At 40.3% G+C, this 25863-nt stretch overlaps 1 protein-coding gene across 3 annotated transcripts in view; it reads right to left on the reverse strand.

Annotated features, from left to right (window-relative positions):
• MLLT3 (MLLT3 super elongation complex subunit) overlaps positions 1 to 25863 on the reverse strand; it is a 326771-nt gene that overhangs the window by 2758 nt on the left and 298150 nt on the right. For all 3 annotated transcript variants that reach the window (XM_083184699.1, XM_083184707.1, XM_083184689.1), the window contains exons 9-11: positions 20615 to 20711; positions 12863 to 12934; positions 12202 to 12273 (exon numbers count right to left, since the gene is read on the reverse strand). In XM_083184699.1, coding sequence (XP_083040825.1) covers positions 12202 to 12273; positions 12863 to 12934; positions 20615 to 20711 — 241 coding nt within the window. The remainder of the gene's footprint in view (positions 1 to 12201; positions 12274 to 12862; positions 12935 to 20614; positions 20712 to 25863) is intronic.

The raw sequence follows: 25863 nt of genomic DNA on the forward strand, positions 1-25863 counted from the left end.
CAAAGTCAGATCTTGGCCATTGAGCTGATTTATATTTATTTTGTTTTCTCAGAATATACATGGCTGTTATGTGAATTCCCTTTAAACAGCCAATTGCTTAATCTGTAGGGTTTTACTTAGATAGGTAAGACAGTACAGTTGTCCAGACTAATTTGAAATGCTAATTCCCATAGGAGACTAAAAATTAAAGCTCTGAGGGCTAAAATGACTAGCTTGAGCAAACTGACCAGCTTTCTGAAAGAGCCAACAGAAATGAAGAAAAGATCTCCTAAAGATGTGCCCTCATACATCTTGCATCAATACACCATGCAGCAAGAGATGTTAGGCGTGAGTGAGCAACTCCATCAGCATTAGGTGTCTTTTGTTTTGTGCTGAAAATGTGTCTTATTGCATCGCTATGTGAATAAAACACACAAGCCTCTGCTGATTAAAATGATATAGGTCATGCCTATATTCTGTGTTTGATGTGGCTGTAACTGCATATTACATGTTATGCTACACACAGTAGACAGCTGTGTTTTCTCACAGAATATGGTCATAAATTATATAAATGAAATCAGCAAATGCTGTCATATTTGTATTGTTTTGTGAAAAGGGGAATTATAATGCAAAAAGTTGCAGGACATGGCATGAACGGCTGTTTAATGCGCCGGGAAGCTATATACAGTACAAGTGAACACGTCTGTATGTATGCTCCCCTACTTATCAAAGTACAGTTCTGCCTCATACCCTCTGTTAAGAGTTCTTAGATAGCCTAAAAAGATTTTGGGTCTTCTATATTCCCCCTCAAAAAAAATGATATATACCGTATATCTAAATATATATATATAGACGTCGGGATGGAGACCGACACTCATAGGACTTGGCAAAATAAACCAAACAGACACGGAGGTCTTAAGCAACGTTTCGGTGTATTAAAACCGTTATCAAGCTATATATATATATATATATATATATATATATATATATATATATATATATATATATATATACATACATACATTTATTCAAGTCGTCTCTAAGTGCCACCCGTTACCCAACATATATATTACACACACATTATATATATATATATATATATATATACACATATATATCCTGTCAATATTGTGGATACTTTACTGCACTATAGAATTTTCAAAAGTCCCCTGGAGTGACGCAGCCGTTTGTTCTAGCAGTCTGTATTTCTATGAAGGCACCTGGGGCTAGCTGTATTCTGTGAGTGGGAGTGCCTGCTTCCAACAACAAAGCTGTATTTGGGATATCGATTCCTCTAAAGTGGAGCACCTCCCTGTTGCCTCGTGATTTACTAGTGTGCGGATCTACCTACCAGTATATATATATATATATATATATATATATATATATATATATATATATATATATATATATAAAAAAAGCAGGGAATAGAGAGCGCTTTAGCCACCAACTGGAATTTCCACCAATTACAGTCAAATATAATACAGTACAATATGTAATCATAAAACCAGAGTGCTTTTATTAAAGTTTCAAGAATCACATCTGGAGATGGTATCCTTTTCGGAAATATAATGTCAGTTACCCGACGCGTTTCGTCTTAAAAAAGACTTCATCAGGGGTTTAACAAGATGTAAAATTAAAACGCTTGTACCGGCGTGTAATTTCTTCAGTATTTCGTGGATCGTAATAACATTCCCCTCAGTGGGGTATAAAAAAACCGCATGCAATGGCGTGTTGTTTCCTCCGTGATAAAGAGGGCTCAATGGAGAACAATCTTTGTATCAGATTGTCCCTATATAGGGTCTAAGGGTACGAGATGTATCAGTGGCCTTCTCCAAACAATTTCTTAGGGCACAAATAAGTGTAGTTTTAAATTAATGTGAAGTTTGTCCCATTAGAAGCGGCTGTCAGCTATGTTGGTCCAGTATGGTTAGCCCAATCCAACCGAACAGGTCTACAATATCTAATTGTTCGCTGGTTTTAATGCATATAGGAGACAGCAAAAAATGAAGTTCAATCACAGTTCAATTTCTGATCCGTGTGGAGCGTACACTCCAATATACATTACCCATAAAGGGAAGGCAGATCTTATAGATGAAAACGGTGCCCTCCAAAAGCAGTCTAAAAACTGCTGTATACAGGATTGCTGGGGGACGGCGGTACTCGCACAAATAAATAGACCAGACTATGGCTATCCACAGTCTGGTCTATTTATTTGTGCGAGTGCCGTCGTCCCCAGCAAATATATATATATTATATATATATATATATATATATATAATGCTAGTGAAATAGTGCCAAGTCACAAGTGGCTCTTTGAAGTATGATGCATGCAGAGTTGTGTTGTGGTAGAGGATTAAGCAGAACAGATGAGAGGCATTTTACTACTGCTCACACTATAATGGTTTAACATTTAATGTGCTGTTGAAGTCTTGGCTCTATACTAAGGAAAGTATTAAAAGTTCTCATTTATATTTGCTTTTTATCCTTAATTCAAATTTTTACGTAGCAACGTTTCAGTGTGGGTGAGAGCCATTACTCGATACATATGAAGCATATGGCGTGATCAGCAAGTACTTTATGATCAGTGGTGTAACAATAGTCCCGCGGTGGCAGGGAGGCACTGAGTAAGTGTGGGCCAGGGGTCTGCTGGGGCTATCGTTGTGTGGACCTGTCTTACCCCTCTGCTAGCCTCCACCAGTCTTTGGCTGGGACCCGCAGTTGGTTGCTGTCCCAGCGCTTCTTCTGGCTCCTGCTTGGAGTGGACATCACAAAATTTCCACCCCAATACAGTAGAGTTTTTGAGGATGCTAGAGGAGGCTGTTAAGGGCAGCCATTTTGTGAGGGTCATTTTTCATTAAGGGTTAAGGCAAGGTTGGGGGTGTTAAACTTTGCTGGGGGCGCTGCCAAAATTTTGTCAGGCACAAATTTTATAGCTATGGTCCATGATGATGCAGTTTTCACCATATGCCAAATTAAGCCTTCACTTGTGTAGATGGGATTTACTCTTCTTCAGAGCTGCTACCTATGAGCAGCCTTCTAGTGTGTCAGATATGTGGTGGTGTTAAAATTAAGAATGTCCCTGTATATTATATTTACTCTATTTCCTACTGGCGACAACTGTGGAGCTTTTATTTAACAATGGCAAACCATTGCACAGTTACATGATTCAAAGTTAACCTCCTGCCTTTCAGATGGTCTAATAATCCTTTCCAAACTGAGGCACGAGTATGGCACTCTTCCCTTCATATCACATATGCTGTACCACACCAATATAAAAGAAGGATCTAGAAAAGCTGGCACTGCTGTTGGAAGAATTCCTTTAACACTGCAGCCCATCACTGATGGTTATCAGTTCCAAAGGCCAACAGTAACCATATTGACCAGAATGTCAATTTCTGCAGGTACACCGGTTATTGGACAATTTAAAAATCAATGCTCAGGAAATTTACTAGATGATCAAACAATGTATTGCCCAAGACTATGATCATCTGGAATTGCTAACTTCTGGCCTTACCAAGAAAATAAGCTCTAACCCCTTCCAAATTTAATAGAGATGTCCTTCCAAGAAAATGTTGTTTGTAGAGCGATACAACAAAACCAGATCTGCCATTTTTTTGACAGCAAAGAAACTTTGGGGTCTAATTCAGTATGGATCACTAAATTAAGAAAACAAAATCTGGTTGGTCGCCCGATTCTGCATGCATGCCACAATTTGCTAATTTTTTTGCGCACATATTCTGCTTCAATGCAGTCTCATTTTAATTGACCAGAAACCAGCGTTTTAGGCAAGAGAACTTGGCGTTCTGTGCTTATGTTTATTAATGCGTTTTACTGCTGGATCTCGGAGGCCAACAATTACCACTTTCGGCCTGTGGCTTTAACAGAATTGTGGAAGCCTTTGACTTGTGAAGATGGAATGTACTTTTTGATTTTCTTTTTTATTTGCTAATGGATCTGTGTGTATACATCGCGTTTTGTGATGCATTTACAATTTCTGTTGTGGGTGTTTTTTTTTCATTCTGGGCAGCAATTATTTAATCGTAGCAGCTGCTTTTTCTCAAATTAATGATCAATTCTGAGTAGGCACTTGGCCCATTGTGTCCTTTGAAATGGACAATAACATTTTTAAGAACATGAATGTCATGCCCAGTTTCTCAAGAAACAAATTTAAGAGGATTTGTTGGTCCATAGCAACATTAATGGCTTCCTATATGTGAATCCAAAAAGTTTCTTCCACCCAGAAATTCCGCATGCTACACATATCCTGGGTGTACCTCCTGTGGGTCATTTGGAGAAAGGGAATTTCTTCGTCCACCCATATACTGGTAAATGGATTCCTATCCATCAGATATGGACCTGTATTATTTCATTTGTCATATACTTTGTCCAATGTCAATGTGGTCATCTTTGTATAGGGAAGACCACCAAACCCTTCGAGAAAAGGAGAGTTCTCCAAAGATCATCGGTTTAACCTTAAACGGCAGGAAACAACATATTGTCACTTTAAATGATTCATAGTTTGGCTACTCTTGGTTCCAAAATCTTTGACCAGGTTCTCAAAAGACTGAGGGGGTCTAAAGTGGTCTTAAAATGTAAAGCACGGTGGATAGATCACCTCAATAAGGTCTCACGTGGTGGCCTCAATTAGGCCATCTTGAATTGCTTTTTGTAGATTTATTTGGATTGTTCGTGTACAGTGTTTTTTTTTTATATGCATTTGGATGATTATGGCAATCTTTCCCCTAATGCGGTTTCTTTAATCTATTTTGCAGGTTTTCTTCTGGACCTTATTCTAATTGCTTGACCCAAATGTTATTTAAGTTAACATTGTCTAGAGGTGTGTGTTTTCCCAAGTGTTTGCGTCAGCAATGGCTGCCTTGTTGAAACATGCCACCATGGCAACATGTGACATCATTACAATTGTGAATTAGCCTGTGGAGCAGCCGAGTCTCGGGTGCATGTTGCTGACATCAACAGTCACGACTAGCAACACACATGGGCGACAACACTAGTCTCATTTTTGCCACTGGACTGTCTGGCAAGGTTGACATTTACAGTTCTGACAGTCATAAATTAAAATCATTAGTGTGCTTAACTCAAAAAGAAATGATATGGAATGGCATAAGATCTTAAATGGTTTTGCCACATCTCCACATTTGCAAAATAAATATCCAAAAGTGACAGGTTGTCCTTCTCAGAAGAAATGGTATCCTTAGCTATAAGTAGCCAGAGGTGATTAATTCAGGCAATGTATCCAATAACTTTTTTGTGTCCTTCAACCTCATTATGGGCCTTAATCTAGTTCACTCTTTCTGACAAAATCCTTCTTAGATGGATAAAACCATGTGCACTGCAGGTGGGGCAGATGTAACTTGTGCAGAGAGAATTAGATTTGGGTGGGGTTTTACTTCAAAGTGAGATCTATATTGCAGTGTAAAAATAAAGCAGCCAGTATTTACCTTGCACAGAAACAAAATAACTCACCCAAATCTAATTCTCTCTGCACATTTTACATCTGCCCCCCCCCCCCTGCAGTGCACATGGTTTTGTCAATCTAAGAAGGATTTTGTCACAAAGAGTGAACTAGAATAAGGCCCTATGTAACTATGTAGATTGATTTGACTCCTTTTTTCTTTACAGTTTCCATAAATATGCAGAAGTGAAAGTGACCACTTTCTGAGAATCTCTCCCAAGCGCCATTATGATAAGTCTTTGATAGCAAAGTGTAGCTGTAACAATGGTGCAATAAAACTGGAGAGCACTTTATTAGCAATGTTTACAGATTCTACAGTGAAAACATGGCACTTCATAGGCCGTAGAAAAGCATAACATTTCCCATACCTCACAAAAAAAATTACACTGAATTCTATGAAAGTCTTTTTGACATTTTATGGATAACTCCAATGGGAAAAGTCTGCAACAGCCTAAGCCTGTCATAAAGTTTTCCTTAACTTTACTTCAAAGAGTGCTGCCAAATTCCTTCTAGGCTCAGTCATGTGATTATCCATGAATTGTTAAACAAGATGGCAAATAGGAAAGTAATCTGCAAAGTGCTTGGGCTCAGAACTGCAAATTCTGAGTTATTTAAAAAATAAATAAATAAAAGGAAAAAAAAGGTGAGAATAAATTAACTACATGTCATGAAATCCATTGGTAATATTAACTCATATTTCACAGAAGGCATCTGGTAACAGTACACACCAAAAATGACAATATGTTTTACATTTTTATCATGGCTTAGCAATAGTTGGATACAAAATCCCGGGAGTCTGCATCCCAACAGAACTAGCAATGACTGCACAACTGTGATGAAGGCATAATTCCAAGTAAGTCCTAATAATCTATAAATGTCAGTTTTCTTGGGGTTGTTGTCTGGGTGCGGGGTCCCCTTGAGCTTGTCTGGCTGGACCACTCCAGGGCATCACTACTTTACACATAGTCTCACATAAACATATCATTTTTCTATGTATGTCTTTTTTTATATGTATTCTTTCACATTTTTTTCACATTTTTCCTTTTTGACACACCCTTTATCACTATTAGTTGCTTACACATACCCTACATTCTATGACACGTTACACTCCATTACACTTCACAGCTATATTTTATTTATGTGATGCCCTGGGGTGGTTTTGCTGGGCTGTCTTGGGGGTGCCCTGCACCCCAGGCATGGACCCCACAGTGCTAGGGACCTGCTCTATTGAGGAGACCTTAACGTGGTGAGCAGGTAGATATATTTGGCCAAATGTATGCTAACATCCTCAGAAATGAATTATAAAAGGAATATATGTTAGCAGTAATGATTGCTTAGTGCACCTGCAAACCCCCTCTGTTTTGCATATAACAAAAAATCTCAGCAAGGTAGCACCTCTCATTACAGGGTGTGCAGTCTAGGGCCCCCCTCTTTCCATAGTCCCAACAGAATGCAGTAAGTCAGTGGTTCCCAAACTTTTGTGGATCACGGCACCCTAGAGTATCAGATTTTTTTCCATGGCACCCCTAGGGAAAAAGTTTGATACCAAGAACTTCAGAAAAAAATATTAAATTAAATAAGTTGTGCTTATATGTCCTCCTTTGGTCCAGTTATGTGATGAGGAACAGGATTCACTTCTGTTTATCCACATATGTTATAATTGGAAGTCACAAGTACTGATTTTCCTTATTACATTGACCATATATAATTTGAATTTGTCCTGGACCACCAACCCAGGGCACCCCTGCAAGTGCTCCGCGGCACCCCTGGGAGCCACGGCACACAGTTTGGGAACCACTGCAGTAAGTATTTTAATTCTACCCCACTCCTTGAGCAGCCTAAAGGTTACAATTATTGTTACATGTTACAATTATTGTATACAATATCGCATCTCATCGCATTTCGGTTTTGCGATGAGATCAGATGAGATAAGATCTAGTACAAAAAGGGTACTTGTTTCCTAGCACGGCGCCCATCTCGTTGATTGTATGCCTTAAGTTTAAGGCACTTAAGGCATACAATCATCGCGCCCATCGCGGCCCCTAATAAGGGGCCGCGATGCGACCGACGCGATGAACCCGATTTTCCCATAGGGAACAATGTTAATTTTTTTTAAAGTGAAAACCGGGTTGATCGCGTCGGTCGCGGCCCATTATAATGGGCCGCCATGCGATCAACGCGATCAACCCGATTTTACATAGGTGACAATATGGCCCATTTCACATTGAATATGGTTACAAATTATGTTTAATGCCCCCCCATTGTTAACGCCACCCCACTATTGACGCCAACCCGAAGCGTGGCGAGCGCAGCGAGCCCGCGAGGGGCGGCGGTACACGTCCTCCGACCTTTTCATACCCCTACTATCCACGTCGGCGTGGAGTTGATTTTATATAGTGTGGCGAGCGCAGCGAGCCACCGAGCCCGAAGCGTGGCGAGCGGACGCGGATACCTGTGAAGCCCGCGAGGGGACGCGGATACCTGTGAAGGTATCTGCGTCCACTCGCCACGCTTCGGGCTCGGTGGCTCACCACACTATATAAAATCAACTCCACGCCGACGTGGATAGTAGGGGTATGAAAAGGTCGGAGGACGCATACCGCTGCGCTCGCCACGCTTCAGGTTGGCGTCAATAGTGGGGTGGCGTTAACAATGGGGGGGGGGGCATTTGAAACATGAGGGGGGGTTTAGTATTAAAATGGGGGGTTTTGGGGCTTTTTACATTGAAATCAATGTAAAATCGGGTCTCAGGGACCATTTTACATTGAATCCAATGTAAAAATAGGGTCGATCGCATCGCATGCGATTTGGTTGGCATGCAATGCGATCGACACAATTTTCCGACCCGATGCATACAATCTAAATCGGTGGCGCCGTTCTAGGAAACAAGTACCCAAAAAGTATGTGCTGCACATACTTTTTGTACTAGATCTCATCTTATCGCAAAACCGAGATACGATTATATGCAATATTGTATACAATAATTGTTACGTGTATGGGCACCTTACCCCTAACTGTACCATCAACCAGCCTAATTCTAACTGTCCCTACAGCCTAACTGTAACCTTCCTCCAGTGCCTAACCCCAACCTTGGAGATCTGTTGGGATATGTACCTTCAGGATTCTGACTATTGGGATCCCGAATACTGGGATCCTGAATGCATCCCTATATCTATATTGTGTAATTACAAACCAGAAGTAAATGTCTGTCTTTAGTAGAAACAAACTGGCATTTCAGTAGACAGAAAATATACTGGCAACTACATGTCAGGCACACAGCAAGATGTACATCAAAGAAAGTGAATAAAAACCCAAGAAACCAAAGACACCTAAGACACGTTACTGTATATACTCCTGGGATAATCACATACCATACAGCTATAGAAAACAAGAAAGGACCAGAAAACACAGGTGAGGGTCAGCTTCTGAATCAATCCCCGGCATTATTCAAAAATTGCTGCTTGAGAATTAGAGCTTCACAGAGCATAGACAGTTTAAGAAAAGTCAGTTACACAGCACTTTTGTAAGTAATAGCTTAATAATTGTTATATATAAATATGTATATATAGGCTTCTTATTAATGGAGATGAACGATTCATTAATCATCTACATATATGGTCTAGTGTCCGTGAGTCTCCGAAACACTGCCACCTTCTGTCAAAGTGTGAAACTACGTCTCTTTCTCACACATGCACAAACACAGAAGGTAGCAGACTAGCTTTCAAAGCTTTTGGATGCGGGTGGAGATCAGGCCCTCCGTGGGTCATCAGTTGGATGCACAGGGTCACGGTTGCCGGCTGGTTGGATGGTGGTTGCCGTGTAGTAAGGACAGCTAGAAGCAGGGAAGGATCTGCTCAGACGGAGTGACCGGTAGCGATGAGGAAGAAATGTCGTAGCGTACATATACATACTTAGATTTACCAATTATTAACCTATTATTATAAAAGCACTGTGTAACTCCTGTATTTTCTCATACCGTACAGATACAAAAACTTTCTGCTTACACATGAAACATTTCAGATTGTACTTATTTTTAAAATCTGGAGAAAAAAAATGTACTTAAGCAAACATGTAGATGATATGGGTGATACACACACACACACACACACATATATATATACGTACATACATACACACACACATATATACTAACACACATACATACATACATACATGCACGCATGCATGCATGCATACACAAACGCTATTCTAATGCATAGTGAGCTTTTTACAATTGTGGACCATATTTCTGCAAAGGTTTTCCTTGACCAGTTTTGTATGTCCTGGTCTGTGGAATCTATGTCGTGGGGAAGCATTTTTGTAACAGTGATTCAGCTTTGGTCAAGAGTCTCTTTGGAGGCAGAAAGGGAGGATTCATACAAATGTCTAACTTGTTGGTACAGTACTGGAGGACATGGAGGTTAGGAAGGTAAGCCTAACTTGGAGATCTTTGGATGAAAAAGTTTCTGCAACAATGTAGAATAATTTCTCATTACTGTATCATCCAGTGATAGATGGTCAGAATACAGATGCCGGCATCCTAATGGAGGGAATCCCAACAGCAGTCCACCCACCCTAACTATCCCACCCCACAGCCTAACCCTAACCACCCTTCTAGGTGCCTGTACCTAACCTTCCCTCTAACCCTATGTCAATCAGCTCCTTAAGAGTCACCTTTCTAAGAATGTATTGCAGCCGGAGTCTGTATAACCTCAAATGCTTGTGGTCAGTCCTGAGGGTCAGCAAGATAATTTAAGTCATAATATTTTTTATTTGTTTAATAAAATTACATATTTATTGCAATTTCCTTAACTGTAACTCACTCATAAAACGATACAATCCAATATGTAAATTATTTTAGGAGCCTTTTACCTTATACTGACTACCTACAGTACTCTCTTTAAAATTAATTTCAATGGCTTAAAATCCATAGTTGCTCATACTTTTTGACATGTGGTCCTGAGACTTTGGAAAGATTTAAACACAGATGCAAAAAATATATACATCCTGTATTCACTTGGCATTTGAGCACAGCTATTATTTCTCCATTATATATTTATGTGAAGGTTACATGAAAATATTTGATTATTTTTGCTGTAAATTGTAGAAGGGGGGTATTCAATCCCGGGTCACGACTGTCGATCTGGCCCGACAGCCGTGACCCTGGCCTGTTTTCATTTTGTTCGACCGCAGATCGCCAGGCGCGATTCGAGATCGGCGAATAGGGGGCGTGTCTGTGCAAACAGCCGTGGATTGTTGATATTCTGTTGTGATCTCGACAATTCACGGCCGAAATCGACAAAACGGGCCCAACTGCTTTTAAAGTAGGGCCCATTCTGTCGATCTGCCTCTTCAATGCTGTCCGGAAAGACAGCATTAAATAGTCGTTCACCGCTATTTCCCCCGTCTTAATAGTGGCCCAGATTAAATACCCCCTAAGTGTGTTATTGAACAGATTTTGATAACGTTGTCCGAGAACTCATTCTCTTCGGTAAAAGAAAATTGCTTTTTCTTTAAGTAGCGTTAAAATACCCCCCCCCCCCAAAAAAAAAATCTTTTATCATGATACAATATAAAGCATTAAGTGTGCATGTGCTCTTCATTTACTCTGGTACTGAATGATTGTGATCATGAAACAACCATATAAACTTGTGCCTACAGGCCAATGGGACGGGATTTTCTCTCCTGCTGTCAACAGGCAATCTTTACTTCCATCCCTAGAGGCTTTTAATTCTGCACCTGGTGAGGTTATTCCATGTATTTTCTACTTTGTGGGATTTTTGTACATTACGTATTTGTATAGCTTATCCATCAAAGAATTTAGGTGAACTAAGTGCTACACTGAAGGTTTATATATTTTTTTAAATTCACATGAAACACCTGTACATTTAATAAACGAACTGTAGCTAGTACTTGCATTATTCAAAGATGTTAAATTTAAGATAGGTAAATGGAATTGTTAATCTCAAGACAAAAGCCAAAAGTGTAGACATGCCTCCTTCAACCTTTGAAAAATGTATGCATGCAAAGCTTCTAATGTAATAAATTGAGCCAAAAAGAAAAAATCCTATATAATAAAAGGATAACGTTACTCCTCACCTCTATGGGGGGGGGGGGGGTTTCAAGTGTTATGCATGCAAGAGGCCACTAGATTGTATCTGATGGGGCAGGTCCAGTGATTTTTTCCATTTGGCATATAAAGCAACTGCTGCTGACATTGGTTGGTACTATGCGATTCCAACATTTTGATTGGTTGCTAACTAGTATAGAGGTGCATTTTAGATACTTCCTCATAAGTAACCTTCTGTGCTATAACACACGATGATTTTCATGATATCAATGAACTGTAGTAGTGTAGAGTTCCCTTTTGGGACACAGTGGAAAACTGACTTTTAACTTACATTATCTAAATAAATATTCGATGCAAACAAAATCTAAATATTACTTTTGCAAGACTATCAGAACAGAGATGGCAAGAGAGAGATGTCTTTGCAGTGTCCATGGAACTCATATTTTTAAATATGTTAGCTACAAATAAACAACTGTACAATGCATGGTCAGAATTATTACTAACCGACTAGAAGAAACAAGCACCAGTCTATATAATTAGCTAACTCTCTAGGCTAACATTTCAAAACAGCATTGATTAATAAAAGCAATTCCCTTAAGTTTCTTTTTTATTTAATAGCTCAATTTTTCATAGCTGTGTACTTTTGTCTACTTAACAATATATATCTTGAGTTTACCTGCTGAAGTACATGTCTTTCTCTTAGAGTCATTAATCGTCTGTGAAGCTCAACTAATTCATCTAGGTACGCCTGCAAAGTAAAGTAAAGACATTTGTAATTGCTATGAAAGAATAAAGGTCATTAAACAGTAGGGAGATGTAAGTGGTTTAACTGACAGTATTTATATCTAAAGTTCATATATTTATAAAGCAATTTAACACAACTTGGTATAAAACAGGGTGGTTTATGCTTGTAGAATAGCAACGACAAAGCTTAACAGCTGTCCTTTTAAATACTCAGAAATGGGCGAAAATGCCCGCAATTAAATACTGAAGGGCCAAATTAGTGCAGTTTTTTCGGCTAGCAAAAAAAAAAAACCCTGGCGCTTAATTGAATAGTAGTTTTACATGTAAGTGTATTTGTTTTTATGGGTTAGAGAAGATCTTTTCCAGTTTACTTTAAAGAAATTGGAAAAAGTCCACAAAGGGTTTCCAGTAAAGGAGAAAAACTGCAACGTACTTACAAAAAAAAAAAACACACTTTGCTCCAATTTATTGCTTTTTTTTTTTTTTGTGTGTTAAATAAACAAAATGTGTCCAAACAAATCAACTTAGATGGACAGCTTATCCCAAACTATGCTGCAATGGTCAGTTCTGGCTGGTCAAATATCTTTATTTACCTTATCGCAGTCTCCATTTTTTAATTGCTTTTCGGACTTGCTCTGTTTAATTGGGCTCTTTACTTCCAGGATCTGAGAACCACAAACAGTAAAAAAAATAAAAATTTCCATTTAGACAAACGTTTTTTGTGTTTGTTTTTTTAAAGCAACTGTTCGAATTATTTAAACATGTGTGAAGTTATGAGAGGTTACTCAGACGATACCACATTAGTAAACAACTACAGTCCCTGAGAGAAGTGTGACGCCTCAAAGATTCAAACGTAAAAGAGAAGCAATACAACTATCTCTATCTATATATATATATATATATATATATATATATATATATATATATATAAAGCATATGCCTATGGTGCAAATTTCCAGTCTGGCCTCTGGTGGGACAGATAAAAGCTCTTGACCTCTGGTCTTGCACATTATGGTTTCTGCCAGACTCGCTGGAATTTACAGCCATATTATAAAGCAAGAAGTGACATCTTGACAAATCAGGCCAGCAGATCTAGCACGAGTAGCTATTATTCATATTTGGGGCAGGTCACTTCTCTTATTTTCCCCATTTGTGATGGGTACAGGTTGTAATGCTTTTTTGGTTATGTCTTAGATCATCGGATTTGAATAAAGTATACATAAATACATGTCATCTAAAAAATAATCAATATCCTTTTTTTTTTTTACCCAACTCAGCCAAGTAGTCTCATAGTTCTGAAAACAACCATTCATTATTAACCTTTTGAGTTCCAAGTGAAATTGTCAAAATAGGTGTGAAAATTGGCAAGGAAACATTTTTATTCATAATAATGACCTGTAATGTTTACTTTGTATAGGAAACAGTCTTTTATTACACAATATTTTTTATTTGAATTTATATAACATATAAGAGTGAAGCTGGCATTTTTAGTGGATATTTTGTGCATCTCTCATGCTGCCACTCAAAGGCTTAACAGAGAAATGTTCTGGAATCTCTGAATAAAAGAATACATATTGCTGGCTAGCGGGTTTTGTTGCTGGATTAAACCGGAATGAAACAAAGCCACAGCTGTAGTGTCAGTTTTGTATACTGATTTACAGACTGTCCAGCTAACATTAGTTGAAACACCACCAGGACTGAAGACTGAAAATCTAACTGGTACACTGGTGTCTGACACACGGGCGTATCTTTTAGAGGTAATGGAGAAACCTGCCTATGGGCTCCAAGCCCTGAAAGGGCACCTCTGTCTACAGCAACACCTGTGTGGTTCACCGTGGCATACAATAATTTCTGACAAAGGAATTCTGCCAACATCTGAAATAGGGAACAGGATGGCTCCTGACTGGTATTGCTTAGCATGCTCTGCAGCAAGTTTACACCAAACTTTAACCTGCCTCTGGGCAACTGGGATACACTCATGCCTCTGGTCTGACATGTACAAATGGTTAACCCACATTGATTTGTCTTCATGAGTAAATCGAAAGAAGCATGTACTGTACACATATAATCTCAAGTCCAAATTGGATAGGAAGAAAGGTAGGTTATTTGCAGCCATACTATAACCTGCAGAACACATTAAAAGCAAATCATTTACTACATTAGTAATCCCATCCTGGGACATATAAGGGACATGGGAAACTATTTCCACATGTCACATCACTAGTTTTCATCACGACACTAATTACTTTCAAGCAGCTTAAGTTAACATGAATATTTTGTAACAAATCAGAAACTAATCAAGTTAAAATTGTACCAGAAATTATTTTTAAGGCACAGATTTATTTATATTGCTATGCGTAACGTACTTTGCACTTATTATACCTCCCACAAACCCCACATCCCCTCCTACAAAAAATAAAAAAGTTGATTTATCTTCTTAAATAAGGAAAATAATTCCATGTTTTTCGAGAAGGATGCATTAACAGTACACATTAGCATTGCCTGTGGGTTAATATAAACAGTATCATGAGGCTGTGTAATCATAGCCACTCTTACAGAGCACAGGAAAAATTAGTTGCAACTACATCTGGCTCTGGAACTAGCCAGAGCCTTCCCTGCCGTTGCCCTCACCACCTGTCACTGATAGGGTTATGGCATAGTGGATTGACAAGGTCTAGATTGACCATGTTATGGTCGACCACGCTTAGTTGAACCCATCTAGTTAGATACCTAAAGATAGTTGACATGTCTAGATTTACAGGAACGAAAGTTAGATGCAAGCGTTATATCAATGGGAGCATGATCCACAGTTGCAAGGTCGACATGCGTTTTTCACGTTATACATCCTTATTCAGGATTGAATTGTACAAATAATTAGGTGTCAGCCATCCATGTGTCTGTAATGACACTTTCAAGGTGGAGAAGTGGGGTCCTCCTCTGAAACACACTGTCCCACAGCAAAGCAGGGAAGACACTGATCACATGCTCCAGCTGCTCCACCCATGCTATGTCTTTAACTAAACATTTAGTGGAGGAATAAAGTGGCTGTATGCTATTGAGGAACTGGGTATTCAATTCATTTAACGTATTGTGTGCCTTTATGTTTAGGTCTAGACTACTGTGCTAAATCATTACACAGCTTTCAAGAAGGAGGATAGTGTCTATTCCTTTTACCGCAAAATTCCAGGATCCGTGTATGCAGCCCCATAGCTTAGAACAGCAGCAGAAGCAGGAGGTAGTGACATATTCCAGAAGGTTAGGAGCAAAGTATGATACATAGTCCCACACAGTGAGCAGAGGACACACTTCAGACTCTCCCATTACTCAGTCTACAATACTTCCAAATAAAACAGCTGCATTAAAATGACACATGACATGCATGATATGTTATGACATGCTGAGACATGAGTCAAAAGCTGATGACACTGGCTAGGTTTTTAATATACTGGATAAATAATTAGTGGGGAAACATACATAAACAAGGCGCAGTAATTCCATACTTAGTATATATAAATGTAATAGCTACTCGAGAGTAGCCATTACTCACTACTTATTCTTCTAGATCATTCTGCTGCATTTGAAACTGTTTATCAAACTCTTCTCATACAAACACTGCACTCCCTAGGTCTTAATGATACAGCCCTTTCCTAGTTCTCATCTTAACTATCTGATCCCTCTTTCAGTGTTCGCTTCTCTGACTCTACCTTCCTCTTCACTACCTCTGTCAGTTGGAGTTCTGCAAGGCTCAGTCTTCGGCCCTCTGCTTTTCTCAATCTCATCTCTTAGCAAACTAATCAGCTCTTTCGTATTTCAGTATCACTTGTATGCGGACGATACCCAAATCAATCTGACAACCCCATGGTTATCACCAGTGGTTTTGGGCAGAGTCTCTGAATGCCTCTCTGCCATCTCATCTTGGATGTCTTCTCTTCGCCTCAAACTCAATATTTTAAAAACTGAATTACTTTTATTCCCACCAGCCAAGAACAGTTACCAGCCAAGAACAGTTACCACCGTAACTGTTGACAACTTGACAATCTACCATACCCCACAAGCTAGTTGCCTAGGGGTCATCCTCGACTGAATGTGGGGAACAAAGGACAGTTCAATCTGTCTCCAAATCATGTTACATGCAACTAAAAAACATATCCAAAATAGCACCCTATATCACACAAGACACTACTAAATATCTTATCCATGCACTCATTATATCCCGCATTGACTATTGCAATAGCCTCCTAACTGGTCTTTCCAAGAACCGACTCTCACCACTGCAATCAATTTTAAGTGCTGCTGCTAGGCTGATCTTCCTAGCAAGACACTCATCGTCTGCTGATCCACTGTGCCAGTCCCTCCTTTGGTTGCCTGTATTTTACCGTATTCAATATAAAATGTTTCTACTCACATGTAAAGCTAGTAACCATACTGCACCAGCATATATATCTAGCACTATATATATATATATATATATATATATATCCTGATGCCTGAGCTGTGTTAGGTTGACCCTTCTTATGTATCTTCATTAATACAAGAAAGTTTTTCTGCTAAAGACCTCTGGAGTGACTCCTTCATTTTCCTATTGCTGTGCATCACTTTGGAAGGCACCCGGGGCATTTTACTTAGGAGGTTGAGAGTGCCGATTCTATTCGCTGTGTATATATATATATATATATATATATATATATATATGGTACTTGTGGAGTATCACGGCTCCCACGACCTTCATCGTATGCTGATTGTATGCTAAAAATCGCATCGCATGCGATGCGATCGCACCCGATTTTGCACTGAAATGCATCAGAATGCATTGAAATGTGTATTAAACTTGTGAAATGCCCCCAAATGCCATTTTTCATAGTGCACCACCCCCACTATCAACGTAAACCCGAAGCGTGGCGAGCGCAGCGAGCCCGCGTGGGGCGGCGGTATGCGTCCTACGACCTTTTCATACCCCCACTATCCATGTCGGCGTGGAGTTGAGAATAGAATAGTGTGGCGAGCACAGCGAGCCACCGTGCCCGAAGCGTGGCGAGCGCAGCGAGCCCCGCGAGGGGACGCAGATACCTTCACAGCTATTTGCGTCCCCTCGCAGGCTTCACAGGTATCCGCGTCCCCTCGCGGGGCTCGTCACGCTTCGGGCTCGGTGGCTCGCTGCGCTCGCCACACTATTCTATTCTCAACTCCACGCCGACGTGGATAGTGGGGGTATGAAAAGGTCGTAGGACGTCTTGTTGAACAGGGAACATGGCGCCTTGAGAAAAATACTGATGTATTGAAACGTTGGCTTTTTTGTACCTGTGCACCTGTATTTTGCATCTTGCCTGATTATATTGGCTTGAAAAATCCCCTGGAGTGACGAGTCTTTTTTGATCACCTTACCCATACTTCTCTCGGCACCCGGGGTTAGTTGCTTGTTGGAGGATAGAGTGCCGAATCGCTCCCCCTATCTATCTATCTATATATATATATATATATGGAGCAGGTCCCATCCTGGCAGGGGATGGCGCTGGCGACGCCAGCCGCCATCCCCCGCCAGCGCCATATCGATGGCGCCATCATCCTGAAGACAAATACAAAGATATTTGAAACGTTGATCACTATTACCGTGTCACGGTGTGTTTATTGATTTATCAACATTGAAGCCACGAGTGCCGCTCCTCCAGCCTCCGTATGTATCACCCCTGAGAGGGCACCAGCTGCAGCAACATAGCTGTCCCACGGGAGTGCCAGACCTCCGCTGTATATATATATATATATATATATATATATATATTTTCGGGGAAATAAACCCCCATTCCAATGTAAATATCTACATATAGGTATAGTGGTAAAAAACAACTTCCTCATAAAACCATCATTCCCGCAGCATGCAGCATCGTAAATAAAGCATACAAAAATCAATAAAAATAAAGGAAACCTATACAGAAAACACAACTAAGTACCAAAATTACATACAATCTGATATCATATCAATGTCGATGACATATGAGAATAACGAGCCATATTGGTCCAAAATTGGACCTACAAGATCCACCAGACCCACACCACACAGCATATGAAAATAGACATATTTAGTTCCTCATTGAGGCTTTGAGGGGCAAGTTACTGTAAGTCATAAATCCATTGACTTTCATGCTGGAGAAGTCTTTTATGTCGGTCACCCCCTCTTCTTAAAGGGGGAATGTGGTCAATCAGCATGAATTTAAATTCATTCATCCAATGGCCACAGCTTGCATAGTTGTATGGCAACAGGAGGGGTGGTTTTAACTTTCAACAAAGCTTTCTTCACTGGGGAGCGGTGGGCCGCAATCCTCTCCTTCAGTGTTCGAACCGTTTTGCCCACATATATTTTGCAGCATGGGCACATAACCATATAGACTACATATTTCGTGTCGCAATCCATGCGATTTCTTAAGGTATATGTACGTCCATTAAGTTTGTGCTGCCAACTGCTGCCCATCATAATGTACTGGCAATTTACACATCCAGAACATCTGAATGATCCTTTCTTAGTACTCAACCAGGTACTCGCTCTATCCACTCTTGGACTGATGTCGGAATAAACTACATGCTGCTTGATATTTTGGCTACGTATGTAGCAAAACAGCGGCAGTCTACTACAAGAGCCCTTCAGTACCGGGTCCGTACTCAGGATATGCCAATGGGTCCTGATGGCAGATCGTACCTTCACAGATGTGATGGAATACGTGTTTGAAAAGACCATTCTGTCCATTCCCCCATCCTTGTCAGTCACTTTATTCAAAAGGTCGTCCCTATTGAGGGCAAGACATTTAGACTTTGCATCCTCTATCTCCTTCTTTCCATATCCTCTATCGGAGAAACATTTGCCCATTTCGTCAAGGACCTCATCAAGTTCCTCTCACAGTGAGGGAATCCTTACTGCCCTCAATAACTGGGCATACGGTAGTTCTTTTTTCAGGGGTTGAGGGTGAAAACTGGCTTCTTAAACAATTTTGTGACAAATTTCCCCTCAAGAATAGATACCGCAACATCGAGGAAAGAGGAAATTATATATATATATATATATATATATATATATATACATATATATATATATATATATATATATATATATATATATATAAAATATATAATTTATTATTTTTTAAATGTTTACCAGCTGCTGTGGCCAGGGGTTCTGTTCTGTAGATACGTTTGTTTGCTATTTTTTTAATTGGAGTGGGGGTAGGGTATAATTCCCAAACGCATGTTACATGGAACATATGTAGCACTGGAAAAAAACACTTCACTTCACTGTATGCTTTTATAGGTTTTTCATTTACTAGTTATTTATGTTGGGCATCGCTTGGCAGAACATTAAATAATCCAAAGAGAAATGGTGAAATGCTGCGTGAACAAAGGGGTATCAGAACAAAATGCACACACTGTTCAAAGGGACTTCTAAGAAGCTCACAGGCAGCTTTTATCTCAGAACAATGACAAGATTTAAGAATATAACGGATATAGGTCTTTTTCTGTGAGTTGGAAAAGAACATGCTATTACGGTCTCCCCTTGCTGCAGCCATGCAAATTAAATAAAGATCTCTTTATATATTTGTGCTTCAATTTCCCCCCATCTTCTCATCTGCTTTGAAATAATTATTCTTCGTAAAATTGAATCACGCATTAATGTTGTTTCCTAGGTTTTCCTTTATGTAATTCATTTGTCATTTGTGGATTAAGTGACTACAGTAGCTTTCAGTCAGACGCGAGACTTAATAGGTTAATGTTATTACATATGATCAAGAAGAATGAAATATGTTTTACAATTGCACTAACTAGGCTGGATAGCATACTTTCAGACCATAGAGTCTAGACCAAAATTGCTTTAACAAAACACAAATATGCAGACCTGTTAATGCATTTGCAGACTCTTGCTGGCAGCTAGGAGTAATACATGGGTACGGTACTCCTCGGTCAGGAAAGGCTATTAGCGGTGTTAAATATACATGCACAGTCATCCTGCTGCTATAGCAGCAGTGTGTAAATGTAGGCAGCATTGTATCCCAGTGAGAGGCTGAGTCGTCACTGTATATTATGTGCTTTATGTAAAGAACAGTGTGTGGGCAGATCATGTGTTTCTTTTCCCATTGTAAGGTTAACAGATTTGCAGCCACATCATGCCCTTGATGTTATGTGGAAAAAAAAAATAAGACAAAAGGCCGTTTAGGTAGCCTTACACGCTGCATGAAAACCGCATGGTTTATAGTATCGCTAATGTGTACAACCCAGGCAAAAATAATAGAACGAATTAGAATAGAGTTCTTAGATGGATTCAGTTATAACAATGTACAGAGCCAGTGATATCTCAACAAACTTACCTGATTATTGTTGGTTTTTAATAAGGTTGGAGGCTCATTCCGTAATGGTGAAGACACTGAGCTGCTTTCGCTATTGCTTCCATCACTCAGACTAATTCTGTAATAAAAAGACATATGGGAGGCTTAGTGTATATATGGGAGTACGGAGATATGTATTGGGCTCTTGTATGCAGCCTGAGCTGTGGTTCTATAGAAAAACCTAGAAATCCAGAGGTTAAAGAAGTTGTTGTTTCCCATCTTTGTACTCACAGGTCACATACAACATAGAGCTACTGAGCACAAAACCATGCGGTGTATATATACAACATTAAACTAGCTACAGTAATGAACATTCAGAGGACAGCACTCTTCACAAAGACACAACAAAGGACAGGCAATGCACAGTTTTATACATCAGTAGCACAGATACCTGCAGCTTATTCATACTGGGATGTGGTCAATAGTTCGACAGTAAATAATGTGATTGTCCATAGGTCAACCACTATTGGTCGACAGGCAAAATGTTGATGTGAAAAAAGGTTGACATGCATTAGGTCGACGTAGTCAAAAGGTCTACATGAAATAGGTCAACGGGAGTTTAAAAAAATGTGTTTCATACTTTACTATACAGGTGGGCATATAGAGACTATAGCAGTGTGCCGAGCGTATCGCTACACCACGCCCAAAGCATGGCAAGCCATGAGTGGGTATGTGGTACACTTATACAATGTCCATGTCGACATGTCAACAGATACCAAAAAAAAATAAACAACTCATTTTGACCTTTTTCATGTTGCCATACCCATGTCGACCTATTGCTGCTAGTGTCAGCCTTTGTAACATTTCGAACTTATGCATCTCAACCTTTTCTATGTGTCGATCTTTAACGGTTATCAAAGTTGGTCAGCCTATTGACTACCATCCTAATCATGGTCAACTCTATAACCCATACCCGTTCCTACCAATAGTCTATAGAATATAATATTTGTTGGCATATAAACGGTTTCCAAAGTATCCAGAGCACTTTTGAACCTTATGCTGTGTATAAACGGTTCAATTTGACATTAGAGTTGGACTATATAGTCAAAATCGGATCAGGATGGCATACACATCAAAAGAAGATCAAACAGGTTTTTAACCTTTCGATCCCGATTCGATGGTGATGTGCACTCCTGTTCAGCAAAAATCGAATAGACAGGGCAGGCAAGACTATATAATGCAGATCAAATTTAGATTGTATGAATCGAATGCTGTTTTTATGCCTTGTGATTCATATGTGATTCGATACCGATGCGATCTGCATCACCCAGACAACAACCTTTTATTCAAATGTACAGTGAAGTAAAAATTGAATAGTCTAAATTGCATGAAAATCGCAAGAGCATAGTCAAAATCACATCGGGATCGAAAGTACAAAAAGTCAAAATCGCAAAAAAAAAAGTCAAGTCTGAAAAGTCAAAATAGCAAAACATTGAATGCCACAAATTACATAGCAGTCAAATCGGGATCGAATCGCAAAGGAATCTCACCGTGTGTACACACCATTAGACATAGTTTTTCCAACCAGATTTTAGATTTAAAAATAAAAAACAAAGATACATCCTAGTTGAAATAAAAATACAATTTAAAATGTTATGAAAAACTCTGTGGAATTAAGTGTTCATGAAAAAAAGCAAATTTAAAAAAGAAAAAAAAGCTCCAATGTTTCCTTGGCTGTTAAAAGCAGCAGGTTTGCTACCAGCCTTAAGCTTAGTGTCACATTTGTTTTCAAAACGAAAATGTCTGCAAATATGTCCTAGCACAGCGGTCCTCAAACTATTTTGCACTGGGACCCCATAAGACAATAAGAATAATTGCAGGACCCCAGCAAGTTACTTAAGAAAGGTCATCATATCACATGTGTAGTCAGCAGACAGCACATACATGGTAGCATCGTGGAAGCACAAAATTATGTGAGGAATCTGACATAACAGACAATTCAACTGATTTCTCAGACTCCTTGAATCACTGACTGAGATTAGAAAAGTCATCAGTCTGATGGTCAGCAACATGGAGTCGGGACCTCATGCTGAGAAGGTCGGGACCCACTTTGGGGTCAGGACCCACAGTTTGAGAACCGCAGTCCTAGCAGATAGAAGCACTATCATGAAGGAACACCACATCACTGATGTTCTGCTGGTGATCGAATGCTGCTGGAAGTACCTAATGGACACAGTGCTAGTGGTAAATACTATCCTATTGAAATCATTCATTCATTGTAACGATCTATATTAGTCTGTATATGTGTATTAATAAAATGTATTAATCAATTTATTTTTATAAACAATGGTCTGCATGTATCAACTAATTATTTGGCACCAACAGTATGTAAGTAGCATTTTGTGGCTAAAGCAGAGGAAGTAGCACACCGGAAGATGATGCGTACACATAGCGCCATGCAGATTTGCAGCAGAATAGGCAGAACTGAGCAACATGGAGGTATAGTGCAATAAGGGCCTGATTCATAGTTGTTTACAAATCTTTCTCAAATTGACGAAACCATGCTGCACTGCAGGTGGGGCAAATGTTACATGTAAAGGCCCCCATCCATTAGTCAGATTTGGCCTTTTTTCCTCAGTGCCAGACAGATCTGACAGACCGATTTGAAGAAAAAAAGGGCAAATCTGAGTTCCCTCACATCATATGTGCGGATGAGTCTCAGGTCCATCTGAAAAAAAAAAATCTTTGGTGCTGCACCAAAGATCCATCTGATCTGAAGCTGTCAGGGGTTTATCATAGAGCTGAACAGATGTGCCAGAAGTGAATAGAGGGAAAAATTAGCCCAGGGTCAGAATTAGGGAAGCCAATCCCGGGGCATTCGGGATTGGCTTTCCTTATAAAAAAACTGCCCTGGCCGCCCCGCATTTGCTTACTTTTGCGGCCGGGTTGCTGGGTGGGTGGGCAGTTTCATACTGCCGGGACCCCGGGTTTCTGTTTGCTGGCTAGGTGGGCATGCGGGAGTGCGCCTTCATAGTGCCGGGAGCCATGGGGGAGCGGGACTGCGGACTGTGCAGAGTCGCTTGCTGCCTTGCTGTGGGCGGGCGTGATCTCTGCCTGCCTTCCTGCGCAGCGTGACCTGTGATGTCACGTTGAGAGGTCACGCTGCGCAGTGCTCTCCGGGTATGGGAGAAGCCGAGCAGCGTCTGTGTGCTCAGACGCTGCCCGGCATTAGACTGTGCATGCGAAGTCTAATCCCGCAATTTCTGTGCAGGGTGAATACTAATTTTTTTGTACACTGCAATTGAAATTTGAGAGAGTGAAACAGAGTCACAGGCTTATGAGGACACAGAAGCAACGAAGTTTGAGGTTTGAATCAGCACATCTTTGTTTGTAGATGTTGGTACAGTATATGTTGTAATAGTGGTGACACAACATTTTTTGAGATTGTAACACTAAGTGTCAGGAACCCTAAGACTATAAGGATGGATTCTCATACAAACAGATGGGATGCAGTCAAAATCCCGACAGGTTCAAAATCCCGACAGGTTCAAAATCCCGACATATAGAATTTACAGGTGAAACGGTCTACATGACGTTCCATCGACAGGTGCGAGGTCGACAGGTGCGAGGTCGACATTTTTTCAGTTTTTTTATCCCGACATGTGCCGACAGGCGGTATTTCATGCCCTACCATACGCTAGGGCGTGGTGGGAGAATAAAATAGTGTGCCCGAAGCATTGCGAGCGAAGCGAGCTATGCGAGGGGTTGCGGTTCACTTCCAACTGTGTCCATGTCAACATTCGGGTCAAAAAACAGTGAAAAAACCCATGTCGACCTTGCACCTGTCGACGGAAAGTCATGTAGACTGATTCACCTGTACATTCTATATGTCTGGATTTTGAACCTGTCGGGATTTCAAATGTCGGGATTTTGACCCTGTCGGGATTTCATACCGCATCCAAACAGATATGGTACTTATATGTTAGTTGGGCGCCCACTAAGCTATTTGCTTAGTTTTCCGCGTCCCCTCGCCAAACTATATAAAATCAACTCCATGCCGACATGGATAGTGGGGGCATGAGCGTACTAACTATAGTGGGCGCCCAACTAATATAAAAGTACCACAGATTTTATGCTCTGGCATATTTTATAGCATCAAGCAACATTTAAGATCATTAGAAAAATAGCTCAAGCTAAAATTCTCTACTGTTTTCCCTGCACGGATTACACTAGCAATTAACTGCAGCTCAGAGACTGTCTGGAAATTGTGATATGAATGATTAAATGTTCTTTACAAAAAAACTCGTAGTGAGTGCGTGATATATAGTCAACATTGACAATTGCAACATTCATTATGCCAAAATGTTATGTCGGTATTGATGTAATGTTAGAATTATTCAAATGTCAACAATGGTCTGTTTAGCCTATTCTATCCCTAACCATGACGGAAAATATCGATATTTTCGTTAACATCGACATTTTGCAAATGTAAACATCAATGTCTACATTCTGCTTTTAACATTGTAAATGTAGACACACTATAAATAACTGTTAATCCATACATAAATATATCTAGAAATCTTCAGGCAGCACCATGAGAGTAAACAAGCAACATATAAGTAATGAGAACATTGAACACAGCACTTACAACACCAGTATCACATTCCAGGCTTGGGTGCTCAGTTACTTGCCATCTTAATAAGTGATTTGCAATAGGTGAATGTAAATGTAGTACAATTATACCCCTTTTCCACTTGTAGTCCCGGGTCATACCCGGGAATGTGTTCCCGGATGCTTCCCGGGACACTACCCAGGAATGTACCCTTTCACACTGCAGTCAGACCTGGGATTGACCCGGGACAGCCCCATTCACACTGATCCCGGGAAATCCTGGGTGACTGCCTGTCACACCCCCTCCGGCACAGCTCCAGGCTCCTCAGCGGCACAGGTCGCTGCAGGGAGCTTTGGTTTTTACGGTCCGGCGTTACGGAATTTGCTCCGGTGCCAGTTTTTCCTGGGCTGCCCACAGCCACACGAGCCGCTATCAGCAGCAGAGGACGTATAGCGGTGGCTGCAGCTCGCCATGAGCTGTCTCTCCCCCCTGAGGGTGTGCGCTCCGTGCCGCTCGGACAACGGGCGCCGCCTGGGTCTCTGGCTGGCCAATGTGCAGAGCTGGTGCACGGAGGAGCAGTTATCAGCAGCAGCAGATTCTGGGGTAGCGTAAAAGTCCCACAGGACCATTCACACTGACCGTATCCCGTGTTGATTCCGGGTCCTACCCAGGTAAGGAC

This window comes from Crinia signifera, chromosome 1 (assembly GCF_055691185.1).
Source record: "Crinia signifera chromosome 1, ASM5569118v1, whole genome shotgun sequence".
In the NCBI taxonomy this organism is placed as follows: Eukaryota; Metazoa; Chordata; class Amphibia; order Anura; family Myobatrachidae; genus Crinia; species Crinia signifera.